The sequence below is a fragment of the Brassica napus genome, chromosome C5 (assembly GCF_020379485.1).
Source record: "Brassica napus cultivar Da-Ae chromosome C5, Da-Ae, whole genome shotgun sequence".
Lineage (NCBI taxonomy): Eukaryota > Viridiplantae > Streptophyta > Magnoliopsida > Brassicales > Brassicaceae > Brassica > Brassica napus.
Genome location: NC_063448.1, coordinates 2,104,196 through 2,130,460, shown reverse-complemented (window position 1 = coordinate 2,130,460; position 26,265 = coordinate 2,104,196). Strand labels below are relative to the sequence as shown.

Genomic DNA, 26,265 nt, shown 5'->3' with positions numbered 1-26,265 from the left:
CAGTTTGCATGGATACTATGGTATATATGGAAGGGGAGAAATAATAAAGTCTTTAGTAATATGGAAGTGGATCCGTTGGATACCCTTAAACTGGCTGAAACGGAATCAAAACTTTGGACTGAGGCTCAAATTTTGAATGATAACAAAAGGATCCAATCGGTAGGGGCAATGATTCTTCCTTCAATCCCAGGAAGATGGTGTTTTACGGATGGTTCCTAGAAAGAAAATGATATTTTTTCAGGCCAAGGATGGTATAGTACTCTAGAGGGATTTGCGGGTTTGATGGGTGCAAGGAATGTCCGGGCGTCACTTTCTCCCTTTCATGCAGAAATGGAAGCCTTATTATGGGCAATGCAATGTATGAAAAACTTACGACAATTTCAGGTTACGTTTGCAACGGATTGTTCTCAATTGGTGAAGATGGTTTTAACACCAGAGGAATGACCAGCATTTACAAGTTATTTGGAGGATATAAACAGCTTGAAAGAGAGTTTTTCCCACGCAGAGATTATCTATGTACCAAGAACGCAGAACAAGAAGGCGGATAGCTTAGCCCGTAGCGCTAGGAAGGAAACGTCTTTTGTAGTTCACATGGATCAAGATCTCTCAGTTTGGTTCACAGAGTCTATATGAGTCTGTAATGTTGATGACAAAAAAAAAAAAAAAACTAATGTTTGTTGTACTTTGACTTCATAAATTTCTTAAAAATTGTGTTCAGTGAGTTCAACACATAAAAAATGAATTATTTCTCATTTATATGTTTGTTTTAATTTAATGGTATTTGATACAATTTCTTAAAATTGTTGCTTTAGACGATGAAAAAAGGAAAGAGCGAATTTATGATCTTTATATTTCTTCGATCATCAGTGTTATAGAAAATAGAAATATTGATTTATGTGATGATATATAATTATATATATTTGAGTATTTGACTAGTGTAAAAAATAAAAGAACTATGTAATTTATATATTTTTCCACACATTGACCAGTGTAAAAAATAAAAGAACTATGTAATTTATATATTTTTTCCACACATTTCCTTGTATCAAAAAGTCGCACGTTAAAGTTTAGTAATACTTCCGGTATATTCTAGTGGATTTGTCTTATGATAATCGTTTACGGTCACTCAATTGTTTTATTTGTGAAAAATTTAAACTATGAAGCTATATAATAATATATGGTGAATCTTTGAATCTATCATCACTTTGGAAGCTTATCGCAATCAGCAGAAACCCATCCGAGTTGTTGTTTCTCATTGTCGTAGATCACCATAGTTCCTTGCATAGATATATCTTCAAAGAAAAAAACAAAGACACAAATCAGTTTTTGTTTAGCCAAAAAATAAAACATTACTGTTAATAGTTGTTCCTTCTTCACCTCCAATTACGTTGGAGTCGTGTAGTCCTACTTCACTTCCATTCAGTATTCCCAAACAGACGTTCCCAGTTTTCTAAAAATAAAAATAAAAAAAATCATTTTCACAATCTTGAATAATAAAGGAGTTTCTTAGGTCTTTATATTTCTTACAGAGACGATGAGATAAGACTCAGGTGGAATCTGGAGCTGAGAGTTTGTTCTGCCATTCTTAAAGTTGATTGTTAAGGTCTTGAACAAGTTCTTGGCCTCAAGAACAGATTTCAAAGGCGTAGCTCCTTTCCAACATATTGCTAAAGTCTTATCCTCTTTCACATCCTTCAACGGTTTACCTTTCAGATCATTTCCAATCTGAGACACACGAAAAGATACTGCATTAAGTGACAATAAAATTAAAATACATACATTATTCTTGAATTTTTGTATAATTTTCTTCATTTACCAGGTTAACTATTGCTTGGTATGTCTTGCTGTTGAAATAAGTATAGGTGCTTCCGGAATCAAAGATGAGTTTGAGGCCACTTAAACCTGTTGGCTTCCCGTTGTAAAGAAGCTCGGCTGGTCCAGTCGTGTAGTGGTTGCTTAATGCCAAATAATAAACGAATAAATAATTATTATTAAAAATAAAACAATACCGACTTCTAGTAGAATATAAAAGAAATACTTGAAGAAGTATTTATACTTAGGTGACACTAATGTTTTTTTTTGGTAAAATAAAAAGGTGTTTTCACCTCTTTGTCGGGAACCCAAGCATTGTAAATAGTCTCTCCCAGCGCGAATCGAACCCGGGTGACACTAATGTTGTCCAGGATACACCGGTAGAGGGAATGACATTGTCTCCAAAGAACAAAAAGCCTCCACCTTTTGAGCTTAAGCAATGCCCAAGCACATTTCTAGTTAGTCCTGCCGAGACAAGCTGTGTCAAGATGCTGATTTTCCCTTTCCCAAGCCCCAAAACTCCAACAGTAGCAGGTGGAGGATGTGCACTAAGGAAATGCTGATCATAACCACACCTATAAACACATTGCAAGAATCAACATTTTCATCTCAAGACTCACGTTACTGTGTTAATGAAAATACAATTCCCTTAGGTAGCTCACCCGAATGCTAAGCGAGGTACCAAAGACGAGCCGTCTAGGAGTTTTAAAGAAAACTGATCAACGACAAGTGCACCAATTGATGAACCTTGATCAGCATATTCGATCTCGTAGTCACATTGGTCTTTAGGGTTTTGACATTCAGGCTTCTTAGGCCAGTGTAGAGCTGAGCAAATTGGGTCTGAGCATGGGACAGTGTTTGACTTAGGCTTGTACTGAAGTTCAGTACGCTACAAAACAAACAAATAGAGATAAGAAGAGAAAGAGGTTGATTTTGACAAGAAAATGAATCGAATGATATAAATATATACCACAGTGCAGCCAGAGCAAGGAGCATCGCACTGAACCCATGTGAGATCACTGCCAGTATCAACATCAAAAGTAAAGTCCTTTGGAGGATTTCCTATTTGAAGAGAGACCGAGTAATATCTGCAAAACAAAGTCCACAGGAATATCATTATTATTATCGAAATAAAATAAACATTCTAGTAGTATAGTTTACTAATAAAGATACGAATACTATTCGACGATGAAGGAAGATATTAAGGGCTAAAAAGTCTACGTTGAGAAAGAAGGTTTGATCGTTCAAAATTAAGAAAACACACAATGTTCAGATATAGTTTTAGATTTTTACAGTTTGATATTTTTGAGGGTTTAGTTTTTTTTTTAAATAACTTTTAATTGTCTTTTTAATTGAAAGATAAATATATAACACCAACGTTCTGAACAGAGCAAAATTCGACCAAAGCTCTTCTTCACCAAGGAATCTACACATGGTTTAGTTTTAGACTATACATATGGCTTAGTTTCCAGATTAATATTTTTAAATCTTATTTTAGAAGCTACGTAATAAAAGCGATAAGAAGAGAACATCGATCTGTTTACCCGAGAGGGAAGACATTGCCGGAGAGAGGGAAGACGAATGAGTAAGGAGATTTGGGAGATAGCGTATTTAAGAAGGTTTTCAAGCCGGAACCTTGAATCGATTGAGGAACTATAATCAAAACTAAGATCAAAGGAAGAGACAGTCTCAAATTCATCTTTTATCTCACTTTCTTGCAAAGCAATCTTCACAAGCAAATCAAACAGTTTGCAGAGAGAGAGAGAAAGTTGTTGATATATGCATATAGCGATCAAGATCTCTGTTTCTTATATACTAATAAAGAAAGAAAGAAAGAAAAAATAAATATTCAGTCAACAAAAAAAGAAAGAAAGAAAAACAGCATGCATTAATATCGATTAACCCTTTATGTTATACACTTATACTAAAATAATTAATTTATCAAAGAGTTAGCTGAAAACAATTAATCTGATTTCACAGAAGATAAATATGATTTCTACAAAAAAAAGTTCAATAAAATGATTTCTACGAAATATCGTATTTTGTTGTTTGAACAAATAAATATACGTATTTATTTGTTCAAACAACAAAATACGATATTTCGTAGAAATCATTTTATTGAACTTTTTTTTACTGTATTCTTACTCTGGGCAAATAATTTGGTGTATTCTATCATACCAAAATTTTTTTTGGTGTATTCTAATATATACGAATAAATGTTAAGAGCCGAGGAAACCTCGTAGGAAATATTGGAGGACTTTAAATGGTCATGGTCTCTGTCAAATTATAATATACGAAAGTACAAAATAGAACAATTTTAGCAAGAAAGAAGAAAAGAACTTTTCCAAAAAAAAAGAAAGAAGAAAAGAAATAGCAAACATTTATAGTCAAAAAAGCAAGCACTAACAAACTGATAAAATCTTGGTTAGTAAGGAAAGCCTACTAAACCAGTTGAAGCAAGTGGCGGAGCCAGAAAATTTTTGTACCGGGGTCAGAAAAAATCAAAAAAATAATTTATAAACCACAAAAAACTACATATAGGCACACTTCCTTTTCCGTTGAATGTAAGAATTTATTCAAACCAAAAAACGTTTGTACAATGACCGATTCTTGTTTAGAGTGTTCTGTATTTTTTAAGCTTTCAAGAAAAAACATAGCAACAATGAATAAAAACATAGCTCTATCTCTATCTTTAAAATCTTCTCAGACCGAACCACACGATTATATCAATTCTACTATATGCACACTCATAGCTTGAAACTTTTTATGACAGTTTTATTGGCTAAAAATATAGAAAACCAACCTAAAATTGAACTAAAAATAATTATAGAGCACGAGTTATGAGTCCGCCGTCGTCTTCTGTTCCCGTTCACGAGTTAAAAATATAGTCTTCTTTTCTTTTTTATGTTTACTTGTTTTATAATGTTTATATATTGTAAATTAGTTGGACCTAATACAACTTGGAATTAAACTAACATATTACTAAAGTTTAAAATAACAAAACGTGTTTAGAGTTTTTATATTTTTGGATAATTATAGAAAAATGAGGTTCAAACTAATATAACTCCAAAGTTTCAATGATAAAAAGTATAATTATTTTAGTTGTACAATTAAATTTTATCTCCAATGTTTAGTAATTATTTTTGTGGGGTCAAAATTATTTTTTTAGTGGGGTCAACACAAATTCTGTTTAAAAAAAATCAATTGTTTTTTAAAAAGTAGTGGGGTCAGCTGACCCCCCTCCTCATATGCTGCCTCCGCCCCTGAGTTGAAGCGACTTTTTCTCTCCCAGGCTACTTTTTCGAGAGCAGTCTTTAACCAAGAGACCCAAGCATATTCCTGTCCAGTAACCTGCACTTGTCCAAAAGTCAACAGAGTTTTTTCGAATTTCTTTCTTCTTTTGGAAAAACCATTGGATATCTTTACGTTCTGGTCTATTACACATCGGGTTCTTCCCCCGACCATGGTCGGAGGGACCGCCGGAGCCGCCATCACGCCGCTTAACTTGCCTGCTGGAGATTGCCAACCGGTCGTTTCAACCCAAAGTCACGCCTTTCCCGGCAACGGAGCCTGTTTCCTTTCCAGGTCCCAACCTTGCTGAAGATCTCCACTACACCGAGGGTTTCCTCAAAACAGAGACGTGAACACAGAAGCCTTTCAAGGAGCTCACAAATTTGCTTAAGGAGGTCCTTATATACTTTTCTATCACAAACTAGAAGAAGATCTGGCTTTAAACCCCAACCACCAAAAAGTTATTGCTCACAAGTTGACTCCACCAGCAACTACTTAAAGCCCTCAAGCGGCTTCTAAGGAACTATCTATCACAGGGTTTCCTGTTATTACAATAGTTTTCTTCGTGCCTTACACCACACAATAAAAGATGTCTAGAAGACTCAGGAGAGAGGATAAGGGAAAAGAAATGGCTACTGACCCCTCTCAAGCCCCAAGAACTGCTCGCATCAGAATCCAAGATCCGGATAATGCTGAGCTCTTGCAACGCCACTCTCTAACACTCATAGGTCGTGTTACTAACCGAACGGCGCAGCGAGTCTGGTCTCTCATTCCCTTCTTCACCGATCTCTGGAAGGCAAAATCCAAACCGGTTGGCTCTGAACTAGGAAACGGTATGTTCCAGTTTCAATTTGACAATGAGGAGGATCTACTAACGGTCCTGGAAAAACGACCCTATTATTATGGAAGATGGATGGTTATTGTCCAGAGATGGGAACCCACAGTCTCCAAAAATTTCCCATCTCTCTTGCCTTTTTGGATTAAAGTTCAAGGAATTTCTGTACATCTATGGACAGAGGAGACAATCCAGAAACTTGGCGAAGATCTGGGGGTTTTTGAAAAGATGGAGATCACTTCATCAACGGTGAGAATGAGGGTGTAGATTAATGGACTGCTCCCGCTGATCAAATCATCGGTGATTGAGTATGCGAATGGAGATGAAGTCACAGCGAGCTTCGTCTACGAAAAGCTTGATAGGCATTGTCCTAAATGTTTTCGCTTGGATCATGATTTAAAGGATTGCTTGGAGGCCAAGCATGAAGCAAGAGCTCTTAAAGCCCAGGAAGCTTCAGTGGGAAATGAGGAGTCCAAGAGAAGGGGAACGCACTACAAGCAACATGACTCAGGGTCAAATATCTTCCATTTCACAGCTCAAGAATCGGAGCACAGAGGAAGGCAAGACTATAACCGGCGAGATCGACAGGTTGATGCGCGAGATGAACTAGAGGCCCGACGCAGGTCTCGTTCCAGCCAGGATACAGTCCCTCGAAGATACTTTAGTGAGGACCCCAAGCGGGGGAGAGAGGACTACCATAGTCAAGATAGTCGCTCCTCCTATCACCGTGACGCAAACATGCACCTGCGTGAGGTTTCTTCTAGGCCACGGGACCTGAGAAGGGACATTTCAGATAAATACTTATCCAGGGACCGCAGCCTGCAACCTGCTAGATCCAGTGATAGATCAATACCAGCAAGAGAGGAACCTCCTTCAAGGCAGTCAAGAATCAATCCAAATAGGGGGATTCCCCTGGAAGAAGTTCAAGCCTCGGTCCCAGTGGAAGTCTTTAATGCAGCAGTGGGAGAAGTCAGGGAGACCATGATACAATACACCCAATGCAACGATCCAACTGAGAGTACGGCCCGCAAGGAACATATGAGAAGAGCAGAGGAAGAAGGTGAAATGGAGGAAACAGCGGCACTTATGTTGCAGGCAACCTTGATAGATCCTACAGATACCTTGCAAAGCCCGGAACAGCAACCGACAGCGGAAAGAGTACCAGCTACTCTCCAGTTAGGGCCTACGGTCCAAACGATACAAGAATCAGCCCAAGACGCAACCAAGGACACAGGCAGGCGAAAGCCTGGAAGACCACCAGGAAGACGTATGGTGCAAGGAAGCCCAAAGTTAATCAGAGGATCGACTTCCAAAAAGAGAAAACTCCAACAAGACAAGCCACCTCTCACCAGAAGAAAACTCATTCCGGAAACGGATCAAAGAAACCCGCAGAAGGCAAAGTCAAAACCCTCCTCATCACGAGGATCCTGAGGAGCCCGAGGAGCAAACGGAAGAACATAAGTACAATCAAACTCGGAGGACCTGCCCATCTGCAATCTGATTCCGGCGTCATCAAGAAGAAGAAAGGTGGATTTTCAAAATCCATCTTCTCTCGTTCCTTAAAAGTTGCGAGTTGGAACTGTCAGGGTTTGGAGAATCCCCGGACAGTTCGACGTCTAAAAGAGATGAAGAGAAACACCTCTCCTGACACTCTATTCCTCATGGAAACTAAAAACCCAGACAGCTTTGTTGCAAAGAAGACGGACAAGCTGAAGTATGAAAGCAGAGTTTTAGTACCACCTGTGGGACAAGGTGCTGGAGGATTGGCGCTATTTTGGAAGCAAGAAATCAACCTTCAAGTTATATCTACTTCTGCAAACTGTATCGATACTTGTATTATCTTTGAAGGGAAAATTTTTTTCGCTTCCTTTGTCTATGGCGATACTAACAGACCTCGAAGAAAAGAACTATGGGATCATTTGATTGATCTGAATGCGGCCCGAGAAGCACCCTGGTTTTTAACCGGTGATTTCAACGACCTACTTAGCAACGCAGAGAAAGATGGTGGGGCAATTCGCCCTGAAGGATCCTTCACAGATTTGAGAACCTTCTTCTCCGAAGGTGATTTATTTGACCTACAATACTCGGGAGATTTCCTGTCATGGAGAGGGCAACGTGGTGATGATCTGGTGCGCTGTAGACTAGATCGTGCAGTTGCAAATAGTGACTGGGCTGGTTTGTTTCCGACTGCAAGATCCCATTATCTTGCCTTTGAAGGATCTGACCACAAACCCTTACTATCCTTTTTCGAGCCAGAAAAGAAGAAGAAGCGTGGACTGTTCCGCTATGATCGACGGCTTAAGAACAACCCGGAAGTAAAAGACTTAGTGGCCAAGACATGGAAGAATGGATCCTTTAGAACTATCAATGATAGGATCTCTGTTATACGAACAGTCCTAATCGAATGGAGCAGACAGCAGGCTCTAAACAGTAGAGCCCGTATAGAGGAAAAGAAGCACCAGCTGGAGCAAGCATTAACGGATCCTGTAAATGACACAGAGCTGATAGCGAAAGTGTCAAAGGAACTCGACGAAGCCTATGCAGCAGAGGAGAGCTACTGGCAACAAAGGAGCATGCAGTTGTGGCTCAGCCTAGGAGACAGAAACACCGGCTACTTTCACGCTGTTTCAAAGAACCGGAAACTAGTTAATGCACTCTCGGTCATTGAGAACTCAGAAGGGGAAGCAGTCTACCAGGAGGATCAAATTGGGACGGTTATTGTTGATTATTTCCAGCGATTGTTTACCTCTATGGGTGGAGATAGAGAAGATACGGTGCACTACGCCCTCTCCCCAATGATCTCGACAGAGACAAATGAAGTGCTAATACGCATACCATCTGCATTGGAGATCAAAGAGGCAGCGTTCTCTGTTCACGCAGACAAAGCGCCGGGGCCAGATGGCTTCTCGGCCAGCTTCTTCCACACGAAATGGGAAAATATAGGAGTGGATATAGTCAAGGAAATCCAGGAGTTCTTCGTGTCGGATAAGCTTCCAGACAAGATCAACGAAACCCATATCCGTCTCATCCCGAAGATTCAAAGCGAAGACAGTTGCGGAATACAGGCTCATCACTCTCTGCAATGTCTACTACAAGATCATCTCCAAGATCTTGACCAAGAGATTGCAGCCACTGTTATCGAACATCATCTTAGAGAACCAGTCCGCCTTTGTCCCGGGCCGGGCAATATCGGATAATGTCCTCATCACTCATGAAGTCCTTCACTATCTCAAGACGTCCAAGGCTGAGAAGAAAGTATCTATGGCGGTTAAAACCGATATGAGCAAAGCCTATGATAGGCTCGAATGGGACTTCATCAGATTGGTATTTCAACGCCTCGGCTTCCATCCGAAGTGGACCAACTGGATTATGCAGTGTGTCTCTACTGTTACTTACTCCTTCCTCATTAACGGCTCGCCTAGAGGAAGAGTCACACCGAGTAGAGGTATCCGTCAAGGAGACCCTCTCTCACCATACATATTTATTTTGTGTAGTGAGGTTCCCTCGGGTCTATGTAACAAAGCGCAAGAGGAAAGAACCCTTAAAGGGGTCCGTGTAGCACGAGGCTGTCCTCGTCTCAACCATCTCCTCTTCGCCGACGACACAATGTTTTTTCTTAGAGCAAGCAAGGAAAATGGCGAGGCTTTGTGCCGGTTACTGAAGCGCTATGAGGAGGCTTCCGGGCAGTCAATCAACACTGAGAAATCTTCGATTAATTTCTCTCGGCACGCACCGGCAGCTCTCAAAACAGCTGTCAAGGATGTTCTCTCGATTCAGAAAGAGGGAGGTATCGGAAAATACCTCGGACTCCCAGAACTGTTTGGAAGGAAGAAACGAGATCTTTTCTCATCTATTGTGGATCGAATAAAGCAAAAAGCATGCGGCTGGTCAAACAGGTTTTTGTCTACTGCGGGGAAGATGACTATGCTTACCAGTGTATTATCTCCCATTCCATCGCATGCCATGTCCTGTTTCCAGTTGCCGATATCTCTGTGCAAGAGAATTCAATCAACGCTGACTTGATTCGGGTGGGACACAAACATAGGAGATAAGAAAATGGCTTGGATTGCTTGGTCTAAGCTGGTGCAACCAAAAGAGAGTGGAGGTTCAAATTTCAGAGACATACAGAGCTTTAATGAAGCCTTTCTCGCAAAGCTGAGCTGGAGAATCATTAACCACCCCGAGAGCCTACTCGGAAGAGTTCTACTTGGAAAATATTGCAGTTCTGAAAGCTTCTTAGAATGCTCAGAAAAAACTGCTATCTCACATGGCTGGCGTGGAGTTTTGATTGGACGTGATATCATCGTCAACTCCGCAGGATGGAAAGTAGGAAATGGCTCCAGCATCAACATCTGGGCAAAACCATGGCTCAGTTGCTCCACACAGCTGAGACCCATGGGACCACCACCAAGAGAATTCTCACATCTCACTGTGTCTGACCTCATGCTCCCGGACCGGAATGAATGGGATATTGGGATGATCCAGCGTGTTCTCCCTTTCGAGGAACAAAGAATTTTAGCCATTAAGCCAAGCTTAACCGGGGCTCCGGATAAACTCTCATGGCTGAGCACTGATACAGGAGATTACTCTACCAAAACCGGCTATGCTACAGTCCTCTCTTCTCGAACCGTAGAGGATGCAGTAAGCACGGAGGACGCATCCTACGACTGGAAGAGGAATGTTTGGAAACTTCAAACAACACCAAAGATCAAGCTGTTCATCTGGAAAGCTCTTCATGGGGCGCTACCTGTGGGCGAAGCTCTCAAATCCCGGGGAATCAACACCAATGGACAGTGCAAACGATGTAATCTACCTGAATCTATTGATCACCTGCTCTTTCATTGCGACTTTGCTAGACAGGTATGGGAAACAGCCCCTGTCTCCCCAAGCATTGAATACAGTGGATCCATAGATTTAAGGAGCAACTGGAGCAGCTTCTGCTCAAGGAAAAACTTGCCACCAACCGGAGTTTCTACAGGAGCTCTTGCCCCTTGGATCACTTGGCAATTATGGTTAGCTCGCAACAAGTTGGTGTTTGAAGGAAAAATCATCACGGTGGAGGAAACTATATCCAGAGCAACCGCTTGCGCCCAAGAATGGATATCTAGCCAAATTCAACTGTCTTCGCCAAAACAAGCACTACCACCCAGACCCCCACTTCATAATGACTGAGTCTTGGTGAGAACCGATGCTGCCTGGAACGAGAATTTAAAAGTTGTAGGCTAGGATGGACAACTAATCGACAGGAGAGAGTCTCCCCTTTCTCGACCACCAAGCAGCATGTTGAGTCCCCTCTTTCAGCGGAAGGACTGGCGATGAGAGAAGCCCTCCTGAAGTGCAGGGAAATTGGCCTTCCCAAGCTTAGATGTGAGTCGGATTCGGCGATCCTGATCAAAGCTATTAACTTGCGCTCCCCACTAGTTGGGTTGTATGGCATTTTAGCTGACATTTATTATATTGCCTCTTCTTTTGAATCTATTTCGTTCACCTGGATCTCGCGTGAGAGAAACAGTGTAGCGGATGGATTGGCAAAGAATGTTTTATCTTTGGAGCTGGCCACTATGGCAGCAACAAACTCTGTTTAGAGCGTTTGAATTAATATAAGTAGTGTTTCAAAAAAAAAACTGATAAACTACCTAATCTAAGTCTCAACAAGTAACATATGTTTACACAAGTCTTACTTAAACCATTTAGATTCAAGTGAGGAGACTCCAAAGTTGAATACGAGCCTAACTGAGGAATGGTCTCAAAGCAAATCTACAGTTTCTGATACAACATGGATTCTCGAAAGAATATTTTAAAAAAATGAATAAAAGCAATTCTTCACCTCATGCATTTTTTTATTTGATGGCTTTGTTGTTCTTCTACTCTAGGATCTAGTCATAAGTGTCAATGTTACAAGAGCTCATCACCGGCTTTTACCCCGTCTAGTATCCGTTGGATGGCGACGTGAACCGCCTAGGTTCTTTGTAAGGTTTGTGGGTTTGGGATCAAGGAGACATACTCTGCCTGAGTAGCAGTGACGGACTTTAACAGAGTGGCTTGTCCATGTAGTAGAGCAGCTACCTCGAATGTTCACCATCAGGATTGCTTCTTTATCTCGAGCGTCTTCACACCACCAATTCTGTGGGATACCATCAACATACTCTTCCAACGTGTAAAACTCTTCGTGATGAACTTTCACATCCACTGATCCTTCTGGTTTAATTATCCCACCTCCCGGTGAAACCTACAAAAAAAAATCATTAAATTTTGAGTTTCATTTAGCATTGTAATATAATTTAATACCTCAAGCCAGCGAGGTAGACCAAAGGAGCCTCGTGGAGTATAATCAGACTCTTCACCATCATCATCCCTAACTATAGTCTGACCACCGCAGAGAATGCTATAAATAGCTTTGCTTGTTGATTTGTTTGTGATTGTTAGTATGACTGTGTCCTGACTCTGAAGCACAATGTTGTTGGTGCTAACAGTTGTTTCCGGAACAAATTTAAGATCCTCGAATATGGATCTTATCTTCTCATTGGACCTTATTATATTTCCCAGCTCCTGTCTCCGCACAGATTTATCAACGTGTGCTATGGTCGCATGAAACTTGCAGCGTACAGGTTTGTGATCGCTCTCAGTAACATCCATGCAAGCTTCATACATTATAACCGATGAAACTACAGGGCATTGCAAGTTGCTCTGTGAAAACGGGCTTGATTGAGTGTCTCTGTATATAACTCTGTCACACCATGCAGGGATTCGCTTTTTCTCCCCTGAGTCATATCCTGGAGGGTACAGAACAGAGAGTCTAAGTTTTTCTAGAGCAGAACAAAACTGTCTCAAATTCATATGTTAATAACATCGTTTCAAATTAAATGTCGTTGTAGCATATAAATTTTGTTACAAAACAAATATTGTTTAATGATTCAATGCAACTTTTTCTATTTATTTATCTTTTTCGTTCTTAATTAAACTAAAATAAACAATAAATGTTATGTGATTCTAATAAACAAGGTAAATTTGAATATTTAACTAGTTTTAACTTGTGTGCAAAACTTTAGAACGACAACTAATTTGAAGGAGAGAGTACATGTTCACCTCCTAGGCCTGGACGATTCCTTTCGAATTTGTAAGTGGGAGGGAAAGTGATTAATGCCTCACGCATTCCTTGGAAGACTTTTCCAGCCTTCATCTCTTGTCTGAGTTGGTCTCTTTCTCTGAGCCAGTCAAAGGACCGCTGCGAGATGAAGTCTCTCGCTTCATCATAGGTTATACCAAACAGCCTATAGTTAAAATCGCCAAAAAATGCGATCATGTCTGCTGCTGCTAAATCAGACTTGGCTTCTTCAGTGCCAATGCTTGGACTCTAGAAAACAGACAAAACATGTTCAATACCAACACTAAAGGAAGAAACAACATAAACTCGCCACTGGCTTTGTGAACATACAGTGGTAGTCTTGAGTGTATAAGCTGCTGTGGAGACGCCAGCTGCAAGAGAGAGGGCCCACGGCAAACCAGAAGAGTAAAGTAGCCAGAATAAATATGTGGATAAGCCAAGTGAGCAAGACATAAACAGGAACTGCACCATACCAGCTGCTGCGTTACTTAGATTTTGTCCTCTTGAAAAGACCATTAATCTAAAAATGTGATTGAAATCGGCGTTTCTGCGGTTAACTGCCTCCAAATGCGCAGCCAAGTGGCAGTTCACAAAGCACATGATTCGGTCATAAACTCTGATTCTCAGACCCACACCTCCCTATTTTGACAAGTAGAATCTTAGTAAGCGGAACAAGCTCCTCACACACATTTTAATATAGATAAGAGACGGAATATTTTTTTTTTGTAATTCAAAATAAAGTGGAGATAGAGTAAGACCTACCTTGTTGCCAATGGCACGGCCAAAGCCACAAGGGACTGCTGCAACATCAAGATCTCCAACATGTGTTCTAATCTCCTTCCTCGCCCTAAGCAAAAATTTACAACACACAAGGAGTTTAACATGGGAAGAAAACATGTGACACATACTTTAGCTAAATAATCAAAGTGATTACAGACATCAAAAAAATGTTACAAGCTAAGCATGACAATGCATCATTTCTTTTCTTCTTTTTTTTGTAACACAACAATGCATTTCATGACTGAAGTTTCACTTACCAAAGAGATATCAGAAGTCCAGCCAACTGCCTTGAACCCATACGCTCAAAAGTGTTATTCTCATCAAGTGCTTTTCCAATTGCATCAATCCACCATTGCCCCACAGCACTTCCCTCAAGTCCAACCTAACAACCACGAAAAACATGATCTCACGTTGAATTCAAGTTCAAGCAAAATCAAACAAGTACTAAAAGGAGTTATTAGTTACCGTTTCCTTAGCGGCAGACATAGCAAGGAAACCTGCCCCCATCTCCACCTCTTGCAACCCAACAACGACAATACCAACATCTGAAGTGACAGATCCCAACCAAGACATAAGCGCATCGTGTGAAGCCCGTCCTTGACCAACGTTCCACGTACCAATCAAAATCCTAACATTGTCTTGTCTAGCGTAAGAACTTTCCTTCCGAGACAACTCAGTTCGGATTATATTATCCAACGGTCCTGGAGACGTCACATACCACCCTCGTACTCCACCATGACTAGCCAAACTAAAAACGAAACCACCACCAGCTGCTAGCTTTATCACAGGCTCATTATGCGAAACCCAGCTCGCTATCAACTTCCCATCAGGATCCAATACCTGGATGTAACCACTCGCGTAACCAACATAGATCCGATCACCAAAAGAGCAAAAGCACAAAACAGGCCTGTGGTGGTGGTTCACATCCCTCAAGCGGTTTCCGTTTCCATCCCATTGAGCAATCTGACCGCTCATGCTTCCTGTCCAAATAGTTCCATCCGCAGCTAAGACGATAGCTTCTGTTTTCCTTGTATCTTCCAAGAACGCTCCTGCACTTCTACTGGCGACTCTGCGTACAGCTCCAGCAGCTCCCATTATGGCGTTACGTGACCGCTGTAGAAACCCCTGTGGTTTCTCCTTTTTGGAAGGTGAGAAGAACTTGAGTTTCATCTCGTCGTCGACTTGCTGGTCTTGTATAGATGGCATGATGTCTACACGACATTCGACTTGTCCGTCAACGTTGAAAACTTTCAAAAGGTCTTTACTCCGAGCATCCCTGCACATATCAATAATCTCTTGTAGTGATTAAGAAGTGACTGAAAAGCAGAGCCGATCCTGGGCAAAGCCGGATGAAACATTTGTTTATGGACCTCAAATTTGTAAAAAAAAAAATTCCTCAGATTTGTAAAAAAAAAAATTGTATTAAAATCTTTACTAAGTCATCTACAATTCCCAAAGGCCGGTCCTGCTGAAAAGAACAGTTCAAACATCAATGTGTCATTACCAGATAGAGAAAGAGAGTGACTGCACAGCCCACACTTTAGCTCTAACAGAATCGGCTAACAAGTATTTGACTTCCGAGGAAGATAAGCTGCATGTCCCGTTGACAGTAACTTGGCTCCTGAGGTCAATGGCAGACCTCTCCACTAACATCGCAGCCATATGTTTCTCCTCAGGTTTAAGCAGAAGAGATTTCTCTAACGAGTCCCAAGGCCATATCTTGATCACACCTCCTTCAGAACATGACCACATATCACCTACACCATCAACATAAGCATGATCAAAAACAAACTATTTTTTTTTTTTTTGAATATAGAAACAAACTAATTAATCAGAATAAACTAACCATAAGAGCTAATGACGATTGAGTTCACCGGACCGCGATGAGCTTGCCACGAGATTCGCTCCTCGAACGGATCCGAATCATCATCATGCTGATCCATGTTCCAAGCCCTGATCTTCCCATCCTTGTGGCCGCTCCACAGAACCTTGTTGCTTTCGTCAGCCACCAAACACAAGGTTGGGGAAGTTGTAACAGACTCACGAAACGGCGCCGTATCCTCATCCCCTCGCTCTACTTTCCCGCCGACCCCACGCCCCGCCACGTAAGCCTCTTCTAACTTCCAAAACCTCACGCCGTTCTCTTGACCCGCCCACAGCTGGGCCTCCGTGCAAGCGACGTTCCTCAAGAACCTCCCCGTCTGCGTCTCCCTGAGCGGATGCGGCCTCAGCTCCAGACACGGCGGCCGGCCGGGGTGCACCGCCGCGCGTACCGGAACCTTGAATATCCCGGCGCCGCCTCCCGCGCCGATGAACTCCGGGAGCGGCTCGACGGCGTCGTCCCCAATATTAGGAGGAGGAGTGACGACGGAGTAATCCTCGCCAGCGCTGCTTCCGTCGAAGAAGCTGTCTCCGGCTCCTCCGGTGGAGAACTCGTCGTCGGAGGAGTCGAAGTAGACGGCGGATTCGGTTGCGGATGCCGGCGTGGAGGATATAGGGACCTCGTCGAGGCTGTGCTTGCGGATCTGGTGGTGCGGCGGCTTCTCGCCGAATTGTTGGTTGAAAGATTGCGTCTTGCGATGCGGAGGGGGAGGGAGGAGAGAGGCCAACGCCGCCTCCTCGGCTTCTTCTTTGATGATTCGAGAATCCATATGAGGTGATGATGATGATGATGATCAAAGGTAAATGTGAAGAATGGGGAAGATAAAAAGAGAGGAGTGAGATAGAGGAGAGCACGTCGTTGTGGGAGAGAGAGAAGAAACTTACGGAATCGAATGTGTTTGTTATTGTTTTCATGTCTCTGTGGTTTTTTTTTTTTGCGAGTGTGTTCTGTGATTCTTCCAAGGAAGAAGCAGTCAGAGAAACGGAAGTGTTATTATATTTTCAATATTTTATGCTTCCAGTCCTTATCACGTTCACTTGTTTTACTTTTGCTAATTTATGCTTAAACCCCTTAGTTATTTCTGTTTCTCTCAATTTGCCTATTTTATTTTACCTCTTTTTATTATCTACATGGAGATCGTGCAATGCATGGTAATGACATATTGATTATGAGAATTTTTTTTTTTTATCATCAGAAGATTATATTAAACGGACTAAACTGCAGCTAGTACAAATCTAAGCCGGCAATGAACACAATCCTTCCATAGCCATAAGCCGGTGAGGTAAACATTATCCCCCTCTCCCCCCCCTTCTTTGAAACTAGAAAAAAACGAACACAATTCACTTAATTTTAAAATAAAACAAGGAATTAGAACAAGAGCGCTAAACCTTCTGGACCAAACGCAAAGTCATTAGAGAAGTTAAGAAATTTGATGGCAGAATAAGCGAGAAAGAGTTAAAGGTCGAGATTATTTGGGGTGAAAGCATGGCAATGAAATGACTTTTGATGATATGATTATTAAAAAATTAGTTTAACAAATATTTAGACTTAGCACTGAAATGATTTTTGCTGTTTAAAAAAAAATAAATATTTTGACTTACGACGGCCCATTAATGGAATCTCCAAAAGACCCACCAGAAACATCAAATTCTCCTTTTTTGCATATCCCATGGAAAAATAACCTATATGACGGTAAAACGCAAGACCGATCATCGTTCAGCAACGGGAGTCTCTTTCTCCGTGTACGATACGGCCAATGCCTGAGTGGCTGTTGCCTTGTTAAAGTTGATGACTAGCAAGAATGGAGCCGAGTCGAAGAAGGTCGCATGACAAGTCTATGAGAAGTCGATATTATCCAAGTAAAAAAGGGCTTTCATCCAAGTAAATACTGCGAGTTTAAGTATTTTTTTATTCGGAATTTTAATCTGCATAACTCTAAAGAGAAAATATAAAACCCACACCGCTTACTTTCAAAGTGTTTTTAGGGCTTTTCCCGTAATGGTTTATCTAGATTTTTATTACAAATTTTGTGAACATTTAGGTCCGGAAATAACGTGATTTTATAAATCCTAATCCATCAAGAAAACCACAATAATTAAAAAAAATATATTAAACGTATGAAACAAAGTCAAACACTAAAATCCTAATAGAATTTGGTAAAGAGAGAAGAAGCTCACGAATCTCTCTATATATAGTATCTTTGTATTATATGATTAGACAGAATAAAAACACAGCAAGATAGAAAGAATGACGAGCAAAGAAGAGGTACCTGAAGACGTTTTGGAGTGTGCAAATTTATTAATGGCTTTGAATTGTTCAAAGCCAACCGCGGAAGAATATAAGAAGATTCAACTATGGAAAAATATTGCTAATGCTATGGAGTTAACGATTATTCCTAAAACTGAAGACTGCAAGGTTAGTCGTTGTTTGGACGTGGGAACGAAATCGAAGATGCCGTATTGGCTGGATAAGTTTATAAGAGACAATATCGGAGTCGGACCAAAGATGATCATAGAGAAGAGTCTGACTGCTACTGATCTCAATCCAAATAACGGACGTCTCTCAATGCCACCTAGTCAAATCGTTGATGAAGATTTCGTGACTGAAGTAGAGAAAACGATCAAAGAAAAGGGGCTTAGCGGGAAAGGCTTAGACGCAACTATTATTGATTGCAAGCTGCGTAGATGGGAGGTGAATCTGAGGATATGGGACATGAGCGGTCGTCCTATTTATAATTTGCTTACAGGGTGGAATCAAGTGGTCAAAGATATAAACCTTCAAGAAAAAGATAACATTCGCCTCTGGTCTTTTCACTCTAATGGCAAACTCTATTTTGCTCTCATCCTTCTTCCGCCATCCACTGATTCAGGCAAACCTAAACCGTGACACTTGGGAAAACCTAATGATGGCTAAGTAGGTAAGTTTGAGATTTTTCTGAATTCATTATTTTTCCTGTGTTTTGTTTTGGGATTTACTTAATTAGTAATCATCTTTTTGTTTACTAATTAGTTAAGAGTTAATAATTATCTTCATTCACTAAATTAAATATTCAATTCTTCATTAAGATTCTTTTTGGGTGCTTAGGTTCATTGAATTATCTTGATGACATAACTGCTTTTGTCTCAACAAAGTTTTTTTTTGTCTCACAACAAAGTTGAGTTGAAATACACGGATTAATTTATCTTATTTTAGTAATTTTTTGATACCCAGACATCGATTCAGTAGAATCTCGTACCTAGCTTGTTCATAATATTCAATGAAGTCAAATGAAGATGTACTAAACTGTAAAAGAACAGTCTTGCTACGAGTAGACTTGTTCTTTAACATGAAAAGTAGTAGTACTTGGTTTATTGACTGCTAATGTTTAATAATTTGATCTAAGAAACTAAAACTGATGCTAATCTGATTCCTTATTTACTTGGAGATCTACTGACTCTTGGCCATGAAACCATACAACCTCAAACCTTAAAAGTTGAAACCGTAAACCCTAACATTTTTTTTTGTAATTGAGGCTAAAACCCTAACATTTTTTATACGTATGTTAATCTGATTCGTAATAAAAACTGGTGTTAATTTTATACGTACGTTAATCTGATTCGTAAACATAATTTTATACGTACGTTTGATTTGCTACGAAAACTTTAAAGGAGGCTAAATAAGCTTCAAGCTTCTCAAAACTAAAGCCTAATTTGTAAGATTGACAAAAACAAAAACAAAAAGATACAAATGATTAGCCAAGGGCATAGCATGCTTACCTTCGGATCCACGCCATCCTTGATAATTTTTCCATTATGCCCTTATCATTTTAGGATTCTAAATTTCTAAAAATCTTTGATAAAAACTGTTTGCTCTGGCTACTTTTTTTTTGTTATTGGATTTTTAAATGAACATATTATTATTTTTTTACCACAATTGATTTTTGTAGTATACAATTAACACACAGAAAGAAAAAAACTGATAGGAAACTGTGCGGTTTAAGTTTGTACAATTCCTTAAGTATGATTAGAGAGAATAGTTTGAAAACAAAAAGTAGGATTAGTGAGAACCCAACAAAAAAAACACTATTCTGGCTATTATTATATTCAGTTCTGACCATTCCTATTTAGAAATATTCGGCAATATTATTCGTTTCCCATAAATGATTATAAAATAGATCTTTCCACATGCGTGATTCATGTGATGCATGCACTATTCCTCAAAACCTCTGAAGTTTCTTTTTTCAAGCATTTCCTAGATATCCTTTTCTCCTGTCATTTTTATAAAGTAATTAGCTTAGATCGGATATATTTGTATATATTTAGCACTAGCTAGAGGTATCTTTATAATACCGAAAAAGAAAAAGAAGCAGAAGAAGGTAGGAATCTAATGTAAAGAGACAGGACAAGTTAAAGAGGTTTTCAGAAGACATAGCTTCACAAGCAAAGGGCAAAGCTAAAAATCATGTCTGCAACAGAAAATGTCGGGCGGTTCTCACCACAAACCACCATCACACGTTTCAATCTCCAATACAAAAACCAAACACCTTATATTCTCAAACCTCAAACCCATTTTCTTTATTTCTTGAAGCATATCTGCTTGTAATCGAAAATGCAGATCTATTCTTCTTCTTACTCTTCATATTCCACCAAATTAACCAATCTTCATATGATAAGATCGAGTAGCAATCATAACCAAGAGAGAAATAACTATAACTTGAAGCAGATCTTCGTTCCAAACTCATGCCCTAACCTCTCTGTTTCAAACACTCAACAGCTTCCTTTGAACCAAAGTGTTGCTGCCATTGTGTTCGGAGGAGGACCAGACTCTGAGCTTTATCCACTGACCAAAACGAGATCCAAAGGTGCTATTCCCATTGCAGCGAACTACAGACTTATCGATTCAGTCATCAGCAACTGCATCAACAGTGACATCACCAAGATCTACGCAATCACTCAGTTTAACTCAACTTCTCTCAATTCACATCTCACTAAAGCTTACAGTGGATTTGGACTCGGGAAAGACCGGTTCGTTGAAGTCATCGCAGCTTATCAAAGCCTTGAAGATCAAGGATGGTTTCAGGTTAGGTCAAAAACTGTCAATAAAAAAATCAATTTCCTCTGTTTTTAAATCTGTTGCGTGTTGTTAAAGTAACCTTTGTTTAACAAAAAGGGGTCTGCTGATGCGATTAGAAGGTGCTTGTGGGTATTCGAGGAGTTCCCAGTGACAGAGTTCTTGGTTCTTCCAGGACATCATCTCTATAGAATGGACTACAATACGCTCATAGAAGATCATAGAAGAAGCAAAGCTGATATAACAATTGTTGGGCTAAGCTCTGCTACAGACCATGACTCTGGTTTTGGTTTAATGGAAGTTGATTCCACTAATCTCGTCACTAAGTTCACTATCAATCCCAAGAAAACTCAACAAGATTTAATCTCCGTGAGTTAGATATCTTTGTAACGTTCTGTATCATTTAGAATGAGCTGGAGACTAATGTTAATAGTGCAGGTTGAGAGCAGAACAAGAAGTGATGGAACATCTTCTTGCTATGTTCCAAGCACAGGGATTTACGTGATCGGTCGAGAACAGATGGTGAAGCTTTTGAGAGAATGTTTGGTAAAAGCGAAAGACATGGCCAGTGAGATCATTCCCGGTGCTATCTCTCATGGAATGAAGGTAAAGGTTATCTGACAGAGACAAGAACCAATCATAAGCTATATTTAGGCCTTTAGGGCTGGGATTTTGAACCGAACCGAACCCGCTGAACGGAACCAAAATTTCCAGTTAGTTTGCTGGGAGTTCGGTTCGATCCGGTAGGTTTTTTTTAAGTTCGGTTTGGCGATTGGTTAATTTTTTTAAATACATTATAACCAAACCATACCAAAAACCCGAACCGAACTAACCAAACTATAGCCTATATTTGATTAGACCTCTATCTTTTTTTATTCAGGTGAAAGCTCATATGTTTGATGGATATTGGGAAGATGTGAAGAGCGTTGGAGCTTACTATAGAGCTAACATGGAGAGTATTAAGAGGTTTGAACCTTTGTGAGACCTATTAATGACTCTAAGATGTGAAAACTTGTGACTCAAATCAAGGTTTCTTCTTTTGTAGTTGCAGATTCTACGACAAACAATGTCCTCTTTACACAATGCCTCGGTGTTTGCCTCCAAGCTCCATGGGAGAAGCTGTAATAACCGACAGTATCATCGGAGACGGTTGCATTCTCGATGTAATTTCAAGACTCTTCTTCAAACCCTAGAAGCCCCATTGTTGATCAAAAGCTCATGTTTTCTTTCTGTTTTGTGAATTTGGGGTTGATTGAACAGAGATGTGTCATCAGAGGATCGGTGGTGGGAATGAGGACAAGAATCGCAAATGAAGTGATTATAGAAGATTCAATCATCGTTGGTTCTAACATCTATGAGGTAAACATGGTTTCTTGGATCGCAAGCTACGCTGATTAGCTGAGATCAACTTACATTAATGTGTCTACAGATGGAAGAAGACGTGAGAAGAAAAGGGAATGAAAAGAAGAAAGAGATTCGAATAGGGATTGGTGAAAAGAGTCGAATAAGAAAAGCCATTGTAGATAAAAATGCAAGGATTGGTCAAAACGTTATGGTAAATAAACAATCAGGTTACGTAAAACTAATAATCAGTTTCCATAGTTTTAAATATCTTTTTGATTCACAGATTATCAATAGAGACAATGTTGAAGAAAGTAACAGAGAATCTGAAGGATATGTTATAAGAGAAGGAATCATTGTCATACTTCGAAACGCAGTCATCCCAGACGACTCCATCATCTAAACCTTTTTTCTTCGTAATCTGCAAAATTCATCATTTTTTCAATGTAAAAATAAATTCTTATAAATTGTAGTATGCAAAACTCATCATCTTACACATATACCAACTTCAACACGTTGATTCTCATCAAACTTGCTTAAGTTCACAAATCAAGCAACATAGTTATACTCTCTCTGTCTCAAATTAGACGTTGTTCTAAGTTTTTCTAGCAAACTACAAACAAAATTAAATGTTCGTTTTATCTTATTTAACCATTAGATTCGATATATTTTTTTTTAATGTATACAAGGGTGGTAAACCCATTAAAATCTTAAAACGAAATTTATTTTGCAACGAAAATTTTATTCTACAACAACATTTAATACGGAGGAGTATGATTTAACATTTGCTCAATTGTCTCAACAACATCAACAGCCCCAAAGCAAACAGACACAGCCAAAGCTTTCCACACAGAAGATTCAGGCACCATATCCTGACTAACCATTTCTTCCAACCACATCACAGCTTCATACCGCCGCTCCATACCACAAAGACCTTTGATCAACACACTGTAAGTTTCAACACCAGGGAAGAAATTTTTAATCAACATCTCTTCCATGACCTGACTCGCTTCCACAAACTTGCCATCCCCACACAAACCATCCACCAGAGTTTGATACGTTTCTTCATTCGCTACGCAAGAAACATGCTTAGTCATCTCTTTGAGATATCCAGCAGCTTCCATTGATTTTCCCTCGTCGCACAAGCCTCTTATAAGAACGTTGTACACCGCAACCGTTGGTAGGCAACGACCTTCCATCATCTCCTTGTTGATAACAGAAACCGCTTCTTCAACCTTCCCAGCTTTACACAGTGCCTTAACCTTGGCGCTATAGATGAAAGGCGTCGGCTCAAAGCCTCTCCTCCGCATCGCGAGAAGCACTTCTCCACCTTCAACAACCTTCCCTTCCTCGAAAAGATCGGTAGCCATGGCGGTATAGCTCTCCAAACTGGGAATAGCTCCTCTGATCAAAGCCTCTGTTAACAAACGTTTCACTCGTTCTCTACTTTCACTGGTACCTTCCCAGTGTCCAGCTTCTATACGATGGTAACATCTCTTCGGAGCTTTTAGTCCTTTCCTCAGAACCTTACCGAGAATCTCAACAGCCTCCTCGACCTCCCCAGCGTCACACAACGCGTCCAACAACATCCTGTAAACCACAACGTCCTCGCCGGAGCCTTTCTGAGAGATCCTCCAGAACATGGAGTACAGCAGATGCGTGGCGTCGTGAAGCTTCCCTTCTTGACAAAACCCTCTCATCAGAACCCTGTAGCTCTCCCTGTCCGGGTAACATCCCTGGTAGTTCATCTCTTGGAAGACGTGAGAAGCAAGGTCAGAGCGGTTGGCCTCGCAGAGAACCTTCATAAGCAGATTCAATGCATTGATTCTCGAACTCACCTCCCACCCGTAACAATACTCTCTGAATAAGCCACAAGCGGCTTCGAGCTTCTCTTCTCTAACCATCTCGTGCATAAGAGTATCAAAGGAAAGAGTCCAGTTCACGCAGTTGAACTCGTGGAGGCTCTTGAAGAGCGAAACGGCGTCGTCTAGCCTCCCAGCGTTTGAGAATGTTTTAATAGCCGATGCAAAGACTGTATCTTTACACTCGCAAGAGTCTTCCTTCATCGTCTCTATGACATACTTCATTTCAGGAATGTGATGATTGGATTTGCCGAGGATGGTGATCATGGCGGCGTAGACGTACCCGTTGTGGCCGTTGTAGCTAGGGAACCGCTCTTTCGCTTGGTCGAAGAGACGGAGAGCTGTGACGGGGCTCTTTTGCTTCTTTAGGATTTGGGAAAGAAGCGTTGGGGTTAACACTCTTGGCCATCTAACGCTCATGGATTGATTGATGATAAAGCTCGAAACTTTTTTCTTCAACGACTCACATTCGGGATAAAGATTTGATTTTTTTTCACTCAAATCAAATTGAAATTGATAAGCTTTCTGACTTCTTCCAACTTAATTAGCCATAGAAAGTATTGTAACAAAGTTAAAGTTTGAGACTTTAGGAATCGGGAGATTAGACAGACATACCTGGAGATTGCGGCTACTACAGTAAGTAACTCAGGTTCTGTCTCGTGAAGAGAACAAAGGATTTGGAAGAGAAAGTGTTGACTTTTTTGGTCGCAATCGGTAAATAATGTAGGTTTCAACTTTAACCCCATAACTTTTTTTATTTTACTCGTTAAACCCCGCTTTTAGACTTCAATGTGTGACATTGACAATCCATGAATGTCTTTCTCTCTCTCAAAACATGTGACATGATTAGTGCCAAAAGCAAAAAAAAAAGAAGAAGTTATATTCTGCCAGTAAAATAACAATTAAGGAAATTTATCAACAAAAGATTCTTCTTTAACTTTTCTTACCAAGTTATATATATTGGATTCGTATTTTATCAGGGTTCTAAAAATCGGTTTCACTACAAGAAAACATCGGTATTCTGACGGACATTCCGACGAAAAATGAAATCCTCGGAATTTCCCGAGGAATTTCTGAGAAAATTCCGAGGAAACCCAAAATTTGGGTTTCCTCGGAATTTCCTCGGAATATACCGACGGAATTCCGAGGAAACATCAATCCGTCGGAATATTCCGAGGAAATTCCGACGAACTAGTGATCGATCGATGCGTTTTTGGACATATACCCATTGATCGATCACATTGTTACGATTTGGTCCATCATAGTGATCGATCGATGCGTTTTTGGACATAAATACATCGATCGATCCGTTTATAAAAAAACATTCGAGATTTTGAAACCCCAAACACTAGTTCCTCAGAATTTCCTCGGAATATTCCGAGGAAATTCCGAGGAACACTTGATATCCTTGATCGATCGATGGGATAATCTCATCGATCGATCACATTGTTACGCTTTGGTCCATCATAGTGATCGATCGATGCGTTTTTGGACATAAATACATCGATTGATCCGTTTATAAAAAAACATTCTAGATTTTGAAACCCCAAACACTAGTTCCTCAGAATTTCCTCGGAATATTCCGAGGAAATTCCGAGGAACACTTGATATCCTTGATCGATCGATGGGATAATCTCATCGATCGATCACATTGTTACGCTTTGGTCCATCTTAGTGATCGATCGATGCGTTTTTGGACATAAATACATCGATCGATCCGTTTATAAAAAAACATTCGAGATTTTGAAACCCCAAACACTAGTTCCTCAGAATTTTCTCGGAATATTCCGAGGAAATTCTGAGGAAGAAAAGGGTTTCCTCGGAATTCCCTCGGAATATTCCGAGGAAATTCCGAGGAAATAGGGTTTTTAAACCGAAAACAACGTTTTGCGGTTTGAATAACACCTATATAACCCTTATTAAGTGTCTTACGTTCATTATGAAGTCAAAAATTTGTTCATTACCCTATAATAAACACTTTTCCGATTGTATGAACGAAATCCCCACAACATAAGAGAAACACTTATACACTTTAATGAACGGTAAAGGGAATACTTACAATTCGTTTTGAAATTTGTTATTTCATGGTTTATGCTCATCTATACAAAGAATCTTCAATGGTATGCATTACAATTGCATAAGAAATGAAATACGGCAAAAAAAATTGATGTTTTGAAACCCCAAACACTAGTTCCTCGGTATTTCCTCGGAATATTCCGAGGAAATTCCGAGGAACAATATAAATTAATAGAAATACATGCACATGATATTCTTTTTCCTCGAATTAATGAAAATATTCCGAAGAAAT

At 40.1% G+C, this 26,265-nt stretch overlaps 5 protein-coding genes across 8 annotated transcripts; 2 read left to right on the top strand and 3 right to left on the bottom strand.

Annotated features, from left to right (window-relative positions):
- Positions 1-991: 991 nt before the first annotated feature.
- On the bottom strand, positions 992-3,856 carry LOC106399644 (aspartic proteinase Asp1-like). Its single transcript, XM_013840101.3, has 8 exons — positions 3,357-3,856; positions 2,783-2,900; positions 2,475-2,701; positions 2,106-2,387; positions 1,817-1,955; positions 1,528-1,725; positions 1,378-1,450; positions 992-1,292 (listed from the first exon to the last, which is right to left on the bottom strand). The coding sequence occupies exons 1-8, from the start codon at positions 3,509-3,511 to the stop codon at positions 1,201-1,203; spliced, it is 1,284 nt and encodes a 427-aa protein (XP_013695555.1). The 5' UTR covers positions 3,512-3,856; the 3' UTR covers positions 992-1,200.
- A 7,875-nt stretch (positions 3,857-11,731) lies between these two features.
- LOC106400297 (type I inositol polyphosphate 5-phosphatase 13) lies at positions 11,732-16,794 on the bottom strand. Of its 3 annotated transcripts, XM_048757801.1 has the most exons (10): positions 15,670-16,794; positions 15,328-15,580; positions 14,289-15,099; positions 14,081-14,205; positions 13,806-13,890; positions 13,517-13,682; positions 13,374-13,414; positions 13,025-13,292; positions 12,227-12,711; positions 11,732-12,167 (listed from the first exon to the last, which is right to left on the bottom strand). In XM_048757801.1, exons 1-10 carry the CDS (start codon positions 16,472-16,474, stop codon positions 11,847-11,849), a joined length of 3,360 nt encoding a protein of 1,119 aa, XP_048613758.1. In that variant the 5' UTR covers positions 16,475-16,794; the 3' UTR covers positions 11,732-11,846. The 3 variants fall into 3 exon arrangements, with proteins under 3 accessions (XP_048613758.1, XP_022558525.2, XP_048613759.1); XM_022702804.2 differs by having other exon boundaries at positions 13,374-13,682; XM_048757802.1 differs by lacking the exon at positions 11,732-12,167 and having other exon boundaries at positions 12,374-12,711; positions 13,017-13,292; positions 13,374-13,682.
- A 1,002-nt stretch (positions 16,795-17,796) lies between these two features.
- On the top strand, positions 17,797-18,793 carry LOC106398216 (B3 domain-containing protein At2g24670). Its single transcript, XM_013838807.3, has one exon. The coding sequence runs from the start codon at positions 17,953-17,955 to the stop codon at positions 18,589-18,591; it is 639 nt and encodes a 212-aa protein (XP_013694261.1). The 5' UTR covers positions 17,797-17,952; the 3' UTR covers positions 18,592-18,793.
- A 1,350-nt stretch (positions 18,794-20,143) lies between these two features.
- Positions 20,144-22,591, top strand: LOC106397000 (inactive glucose-1-phosphate adenylyltransferase small subunit 2, chloroplastic). Of its 2 annotated transcripts, XM_013837522.3 has the most exons (8): positions 20,144-20,763; positions 20,854-21,123; positions 21,193-21,360; positions 21,635-21,720; positions 21,800-21,917; positions 22,015-22,113; positions 22,184-22,309; positions 22,382-22,591. In XM_013837522.3, the coding sequence occupies exons 1-8, from the start codon at positions 20,293-20,295 to the stop codon at positions 22,496-22,498; spliced, it is 1,455 nt and encodes a 484-aa protein (XP_013692976.1). In that variant the 5' UTR covers positions 20,144-20,292; the 3' UTR covers positions 22,499-22,591. The 2 variants fall into 2 exon arrangements, with proteins under 2 accessions (XP_013692976.1, XP_048613760.1); XM_048757803.1 differs by having other exon boundaries at positions 22,184-22,591.
- A 212-nt stretch (positions 22,592-22,803) lies between these two features.
- LOC106396999 (pentatricopeptide repeat-containing protein At1g05600) lies at positions 22,804-24,671 on the bottom strand. Its single transcript, XM_013837521.3, has one exon. It carries the CDS (start codon positions 24,375-24,377, stop codon positions 22,854-22,856), a length of 1,524 nt encoding a protein of 507 aa, XP_013692975.1. The 5' UTR covers positions 24,378-24,671; the 3' UTR covers positions 22,804-22,853.
- Between the last annotated feature and the right edge of the window lie 1,594 nt (positions 24,672-26,265).

What these genes read in the sequence shown, in the direction of transcription:
- LOC106398216 (XM_013838807.3), top strand. Translation starts at nt 17,953, where the DNA reads ATGACGAGCAAAGAAGAGGTACCTGAAGACGTTTTGGAGTGTGCAAAT.
- LOC106397000 (XM_048757803.1), top strand. Translation starts at nt 20,293, where the DNA reads ATGCAGATCTATTCTTCTTCTTACTCTTCATATTCCACCAAATTAACC. An exon ending in CTATCTCTCATGGAATGAAG is followed by an intron (nt 21,361 to 21,634) that starts GTAAAGGTTATC and finishes TTTTTTATTCAG; the next exon opens with GTGAAAGCTCATATGTTTGA. An exon ending in GAGACGGTTGCATTCTCGAT is followed by an intron (nt 21,918 to 22,014) that starts GTAATTTCAAGA and finishes TTGATTGAACAG; the next exon opens with AGATGTGTCATCAGAGGATC.
- LOC106400297 (XM_022702804.2), bottom strand. Translation starts at nt 16,474, where the DNA reads ATGGATTCTCGAATCATCAAAGAAGAAGCCGAGGAGGCGGCGTTGGCC. An exon ending in ATACACTCAAGACTACCACT is followed by an intron (nt 13,293 to 13,373) that starts GTATGTTCACAA and finishes TCTGTTTTCTAG; the next exon opens with AGTCCAAGCATTGGCACTGA. An exon ending in GAATCGTCCAGGCCTAGGAG is followed by an intron (nt 12,712 to 13,024) that starts GTGAACATGTAC and finishes TGTACCCTCCAG; the next exon opens with GATATGACTCAGGGGAGAAA.
- LOC106399644 (XM_013840101.3), bottom strand. Translation starts at nt 3,511, where the DNA reads ATGAATTTGAGACTGTCTCTTCCTTTGATCTTAGTTTTGATTATAGTT. An exon ending in CTTGCTCTGGCTGCACTGTG is followed by an intron (nt 2,702 to 2,782) that starts GTATATATTTAT and finishes TTTGTTTTGTAG; the next exon opens with CGTACTGAACTTCAGTACAA. An exon ending in ACCAAGCAATAGTTAACCTG is followed by an intron (nt 1,726 to 1,816) that starts GTAAATGAAGAA and finishes CGTGTGTCTCAG; the next exon opens with ATTGGAAATGATCTGAAAGG.
- LOC106396999 (XM_013837521.3), bottom strand. Translation starts at nt 24,377, where the DNA reads ATGAGCGTTAGATGGCCAAGAGTGTTAACCCCAACGCTTCTTTCCCAA.